This window comes from Aptenodytes forsteri, unplaced genomic scaffold, assembly GCF_000699145.1.
Source record: "Aptenodytes forsteri isolate BGI_AS27 unplaced genomic scaffold, ASM69914v1 Scaffold1, whole genome shotgun sequence".
NCBI lineage: Eukaryota > Metazoa > Chordata > Aves > Sphenisciformes > Spheniscidae > Aptenodytes > Aptenodytes forsteri.
In genome coordinates, this window is record NW_008795035.1 from 6,103,238 (window position 1) to 6,103,440 (window position 203).

At 64.5% G+C, this 203-nt stretch overlaps 1 protein-coding gene across 1 annotated transcript in view; it reads right to left on the bottom strand.

Annotated features, from left to right (window-relative positions):
* FANCI (Fanconi anemia complementation group I) overlaps positions 1-169 on the bottom strand; it is a 25,054-nt gene extending 24,885 nt beyond the window's left edge. Inside the window, exon 1 of the mRNA XM_009276628.2 lies at positions 81-169. Within this exon, the coding sequence (XP_009274903.1) occupies positions 81-169 (89 nt within the window). The remainder of the gene's footprint in view (positions 1-80) is intronic.
* Between the last annotated feature and the right edge of the window lie 34 nt (positions 170-203).

Sequence of the window (203 nt, forward strand, 5' to 3'; positions counted from 1 at the left end):
TGACCCCTTACTCCCCCCAGCCAGCCTGTAACCCGCCGGCAATTCAGCAGGGCGGGGCCACAGTCCCCCTCCCCACCCACCCCCCAAAGCGCAGCTCACAGACCACCTGAAGATTCCCTCTTAGCAAAGCTGCCGTCTCCCTCCCCTTCCCCTCCTGCCTTGTCACCATATCGCCCAGCTGCAAAGAGCAGGGGAAGCTGGGG